Source organism: Thamnophis sirtalis, unplaced genomic scaffold (genome assembly GCF_051295495.1).
Source record: "Thamnophis sirtalis isolate CommonGarterSnake01/CBP01778 unplaced genomic scaffold, rThaSir2_p1.2 scaffold_1, whole genome shotgun sequence".
Taxonomy (NCBI): domain Eukaryota; kingdom Metazoa; phylum Chordata; class Lepidosauria; order Squamata; family Natricidae; genus Thamnophis; species Thamnophis sirtalis.
In genome coordinates this window covers 154,601,140-154,607,139 of record NW_028261381.1, presented here as the reverse complement: position 1 = coordinate 154,607,139, position 6,000 = coordinate 154,601,140, and the positions used below count along the sequence as shown (strand labels likewise).

Here is a 6,000-nt window from a genome sequence, read left to right as displayed (position 1 = left end):
AGAAACTGGGAGAGAGTGCGTTCTAGTTCTGTCTTAGGCATGAAAGCTGGTTTGGTGACTGAGCCAGTCGCTGTCTTTCAGCCCAACTCACCTTACAGGCTTGTCATTGTTTTGGGAAAATAGGAGGCGTGGAAGGAGTATTAGGTATGTTCACTGCCTTGAGCGATTTATAAAAATAATAAAGGTGGTATACAAAAATCTTTTTAAAAAGAAAATGCCGCAGAATCCAATACAACATACATTTTACTAGCAGAACAAAAGCTACCAAATACAAATGTTAGAAAACAGCAATGCTAAGTATGCTAGGAATGCACAAGACAGCCCCGTAAGCTTGTGAAAAGCAAGGAGACGGTCTCAACTAAACCTCTGATAAAATGTTTAGACTTGATAGGCTACTACGATTGGATCCCGGCCCACCCCACCCCACCCTTGCGTGGCACTACTCTAAAATGCTAAATACGCACAATACTCCACACTAAGGAACGTTAGAATAAATTGAATCCATTGCAATTATTTTACATTTCAACATAAATAAGAGTGACGTTTGAGAAAAGCAAAACAAAATAATCGAGGTTACATACACATACCCCATTGCGTCATTCGCAACCTTGCTCTGCGCACCCTCCTTTTTGTTTCAGAGAAAGCCAACAAGAGTTTGGCTTGGCCAGAGCAAAAGTGAAAATTAAATGTACTCTTTTACACATTTTCCCCCTCCCTCCCTCCTCCTCCTCCAGGCAACTCTGCAGATGTCAAGATCTTTAGCCTCTTGATGTAGGTCAACATCGATATTAACTCGTTCTCCAAAGAAGGCAGGAATTCACTTTTTTTTAAAAAAAAAATCATGCACTTCTCTGTAAACTTCCAGGTGGTTTGATATATTTTTCTTAAAGTAAGTGGACTCTAGAAACTGGTCCACCTTGCTGAAAAATCTCTACATCAGTGTCCAGGGCAGCCCAAATCGGAGTCAGGCTCCTGTGAGATTTACAGAATGGCACAGAAGAACTTCTTCTCTCTAAATGGATTTTCTGAAGCAGGGACAGGAGTTAATAAGGGGTCTTCCTTGGCATGGGCTTCACAGTACGCCATCAGGTCTGCTGCAGCTTTGGATACCTGCAAATAAAAAAAGACGGTTGATGTCCTTTTGATATTCCAGAGTAGCTGTTCTTATATTGCAAAGATGTGCGGCCAGTTGGCCAAGGAAACGTCAAATTAACTGAAGGGTCCTTTGTGTTCTCTTAGCTTGCTTGTTTTCTTGAAGATGTTTCATTACCCAAACTGGAGCACTGCAGAGCACTGAGGATGCTACCTCGTTTGGGTAATGAAGTATTTGCAACCCCAGAGAGCACCAAGGACCCCGTCGTTCAACCCTTGAGCTACAAATATGTTTATTTGATGTTTGATGTTTATTTTATTTATATGCCGCCCTTTCCCCCCGAAAGGGACTCAGGGCGGCTCACAACTCAACTAAGGGAGGGGGATACAGACAAAAAAATTAAAACAACACGCAACAATACATAATTTAAAACACACAACAGTCATACCATTCGAGAAGGGGGTAGAAGCTTTTTAGCCCCAGGCCTGTCGGAATAGCCAGGTTTTAAGGGCTTTGCGGAAGGTCTGGAGGGTGGTGAGGGTTCGAATCTCCATGGGGAGTTCGTTCCAGAGGGTCGGAGCGGCCACAGAGAAGGCCCTCCTCCGAGTAGTCGCCAGTCGACACTGGCCGGCGGATGGAATTCGGAGGAGGCCTAATCTGTGGGATCTAATCGGTCTAGAGGAGGTAATTGGCAGCAGGCGGTCTCTCAAGTACCCAGGTCCAATACCATGAAGGGCTTTATAAGTGAAGACTAGCGCCTTGAAGCGTATCCGGAGACCAATAGGCAGCCAGTGCAGCTCGCGGAGGATAGGTGTTACATGGGTGAACCGAGGTGCACCCACGATCGCTCGCGCGGCTGCATTCTGGACAAGCTGGAGTCACCGAATGCTCTTCAAGGGCTGCCCCATGTAGAGCACGTTGCAGTAGTCCAGTCTAGAGGTCACAAGGGTGCGAGTGACTGTAGTGAGGGCCTCCCGGTTCAGGTAGGGACGCATATCCTCCTTTATTAGTGCCAAATTCATTCTTGGAAGAAAGACTAGCAGAAGTTCATTTTGCTAAACCTTGACGAAGTATGCCTCGTTTTTAGCTAAGTGATCTTGCACAACCTCATTTCTTTGAGCTCATCCCGATCCTCACATATCTTGCAATGCCAGGATCCTTCTTCCTGTGACCCCCAGCAACCTGTGCTTACCAGGGAGGCCACCAATGTTAAACTACGAGATGGTTTGTGGAGGCATGGTGTCGTGGGAACTCATCAACCATAGCTCATTAGCACAGATCTGGGGTTTAGCATGTGAGAATCTTGTCACCAAGTGACTCATACGGGACTCACACTTTTCAACAGTGTCTTGCTCAACTGAACTTTTAGATGCTGATCTGTGATGTCTCATCCAAGTGAAGAGGCCGAGTTTATACACTTTTTAAGTTTTCTGCACAAAATGAAAATGACCTTTTGTGCCAACGCAGGATCTAAGGTGATGTCAAGCATTTATGTGCCACAAGCTGCCTTTTCCCCCAAAAAAGACAAATGCATATTTCCTTATACTGGCAATTCATCTGCTACAAAGATTGTTGAAAGCAACCTCTCCTTTCTTTAGGAGAAGAAAGGGATTAAAAATCTCTCATTTTAATTCATATTAAAGTCAAGGAAAATAGCCCACCTCGATCCCTACATTTCTTGCAATTCTAGGCTCCCTTCTTTGGCCCTAGTTTCCCTGCTCCTGCAAATGGATCGGAGCCAATTAAACTCAAGGGACTGTGTACCCTAAGCCAGTCCCAAATCCCATATTGTTCTTGGCATTTAAAAGTTAGCTTCATTTCTTCCTTTTCTTTTTCCAACGCATGCATATACTATTTGAGGAATAGTGTTGGATAGTGCAAAATGCTAGCTTAATGAAGTTCCAGGTCTCTGGGGCAACAGGAGGGGGAGTCTGACTGTGGATTTCTTCCTCTGCCACTAAAGAGCAATGGAAAAGTCACTGAAGGTGCTCAGGTGAGATGTTGGTAAGCTGTTGGCAAGTGATGACCACCTGAGCTGCTTCCCCTAGAGAGGTAGACCAGAAGTCTGGACAAAACAAATGTGGGGGGAGTGCAGGGTGGTCGTGCACGGGCATGCCCACACCCATAATTCTATGAGCGCGACACATACACCCCCCACGGACATGTGGGTGCAACCCTTGCCATCTCCCCCTGCTTTTGGCACGCGATGGACCCGTTTTTCGCACCCCCAGGCTCCAGAGGCTTTCTAAGAGCCTGGGGAGGGCAAAAACGGCCTCCTCCACCCGCTGGAGGCTTCAGGAGGCTTCCCTGAAATCTCCAGAGGACAAAAAACAGCCCTATGGGCAACCCGGAAGTTCTGAATCCTCTGGAGGGCGGAAAACGACCCTACTGCCAACCCAGAAGTCCGTTCCTGAATTTCCAGGTTGCCCATAGAGCCAGAGGCTTCAGGGAAGCCGCCTGAAGCCTTCGGAGAGTGAAAAATGGCCAAAAATGAAGGCCGAAGTCAGCTGGCCAGCATGCTCCGTGTGCCACCTGTGGAATGTGTGCCATACGTTCACCATCACGGCCCTAGATTGTTTGTCTTCTCTGGGGAACAAGCAGATCAAGTCCCATAGAATGTAAAAGGAGTCAATCCTAAGTCTTGCGGCTGTGCAATGACTCAAGGCCAATTCCCTGCTTGACCCACCCTTCTTGCCTGGCTGGCAGTTTTCAAACAGCAAAACTCTTGGGGGTTCTGGGACATTTGCAGAGTGTCAAAGAGGATAAAGTCTTCTCCCCCCCCCTTTTTTTTAATGTGCACTGTATGTGATCTGCATAAATAAATGGCAGGGGTTCAATTGCGTTGTTCTGGCTGCAGTTTTGACAATTCTTCAAAGATGCCCTTTTGGAGGTGTGGCTTGGCTGACCACACTGACAATGGAGTGATAAATGGGATGTAAAATCAAGAGAGGGGTGTCCTGAAGGAATTAAACGGAAGGACACTGAGGGACTGAAGGGCCAGTGGTGCAGCTGTGGGCAATCCATATGAACTGAGTTGATCCTAGTAGTTTTGCTTGTGGCCCACTTTGCAGGTGACTCTGCATTTCCCTGAAAGGTGTGGGCAACCTGTTCCTCTCAGAAGCAAGACATACACCTCCTGTTCCCCTTTCAGAGCCCAGAACTGATTTCCTTAAATCTTAAAGCATTTCCCACCAGTGCTTGAAAAACTGTTTTGCATTGATCCGGGTGCCTTAACCCAATCTTGAGGAGAGTGCAGGGGTGCAGCAATTTAACCTGCTCTAAATTTAAAATGCCCATATAATCTTGAAAGGTTTATGTTTGGGAGACTCCCCCCCCCATCCCCCCATGCTTCCAAAAGAGCATACACCATTTCCAAGATCAAGTGCCATCGGTTCCCGCTTGGGATTGCTGCTTTTGTGTGCAAGTGGCAGGTTTTTCATACGTGAGGTGCTTCTAACCCTCTTTAGAAAGATGCCAAGCTTCACTGGTGAGGCTTGCAGTTGCTATAGTAACTGACAGAGAAGAGAGTGAGACTGTACAATCTGGAGCTTTGCATGTAAGGCTAACTACCTCAGGGCTGGGCCCTTTCAGATTCCAATCAGAGCTATTAGGGGAGGTTGTGTCAAAAAGATTAATATTCCAGACAGTGTCAGTGATAAGTGAGATTCCTCTCTGACTTCGAGATAGGACACATGGCAAGACATTTCCAGATTTCCAGATTAAGGATCTATATGGAAAAGTTACTAACACCTTGACGGAGTATATAATTCCTTCTTTTTTAAACTTATATTATAGGCAAAAGGTAAAGGTGCCCCTCACACATATGTGCTAGCTGTTCCCAACTCTAGGGGGCAGTGCTCATCACCAGGGGTCTCCAATCTCCAGACAGTGGCACCGGTCCGTGGCACCGGTCCGTGAAATGCCAGAAGCTGGTCCATGCAAACAAGTAAAGCCCCATTCATAGGATGCAGGCAGTAACAGAAACCATTCTTGTTGAGGACTCGGAACGTCCTCGACTTACGTCCTGGCGGCTAGCAACAAGCCAAGCGGCACCCTGATTGGCTAGGGGGCGTCGTCGCTTGTTGCTAGCCGCTAGGGGCGCGCTCATTGGCTATCCCTGCTTGACAGCTCCGTTTAAATAGCTGTCAAGCAGGGAAGGTGCTGAATCGCCCGTAAATAGTTACCGTGAATAAACTGCTTGTTCTGACAGTCCTGGCTCCAGTCTCGTCCTTCCGTCGATCCTCAAAAATTCTGACCCACGTAAAAAACTCTCTCCATTGAACTGGTTCTTGATGCCCCAAAGGTTGGGGGCCGCTGCCCTAAACTATACGAAGGAAGGACCACAAGGCCTCTGATGGAAGGGCACAATACCAGCCCTTGACTATACTCATGATCTTTTAGGAGCAGAATGCAGTAATAGCCTGATATCTGTTAGGTGATTTGAGTTTCATCTACAACGGCCCTTTAAGCATACCGTATTTTTGGGACTATAAGACGCACCCCCCTCCCAAAAAAAGAGGGTGAAAATCTGGATGTGTCTTATACATTGAATACAGCATTTTTGGCCTACTGAAACCCCGGCCCCTTTGCAGAAATGGATGTGCAGAGGGTTTGCGAGGCTTGCAAAGTGTTCCTGGGGGCTGGGGAGGGCAAAAATGAGCAAAAAATGGATCGTTTTTGCTCATTTTTGCCCCCCAGTCCCCAGGAGCACTCTACAAGCCTCCCAAAGCTCTGTGTGCCCCCCCTTTTTTGGCAAAAAACGAGGTGTGCAGAGGGTTTAGAAGGCCTGCAGAGTGCAAAAACCTTTAAAAAAATTTACCTCTTCAAAATCATGGTGTGTCTTATAGTCTGAAAAATATGGTAGTTGAAATGTTTGGTAGGTATTCAATTGTCTATTCTCAACCTTG

The 6,000-nt window shown here is 46.7% G+C and overlaps 1 protein-coding gene across 2 annotated transcripts in view; it reads right to left on the bottom strand.

The window, feature by feature from the left end:
- Positions 1-225: 225 nt before the first annotated feature.
- Positions 226-6,000, bottom strand: part of GNG2 (G protein subunit gamma 2) — a 55,908-nt gene continuing 50,133 nt past the window's right edge. For both annotated transcript variants that reach the window (XM_087728408.1, XM_014058877.2), the window contains one exon: positions 226-1,110. In XM_087728408.1, the coding sequence (XP_087584534.1) occupies positions 982-1,110 (129 nt within the window). In that variant the 3' untranslated portion in view covers positions 226-981. The remainder of the gene's footprint in view (positions 1,111-6,000) is intronic.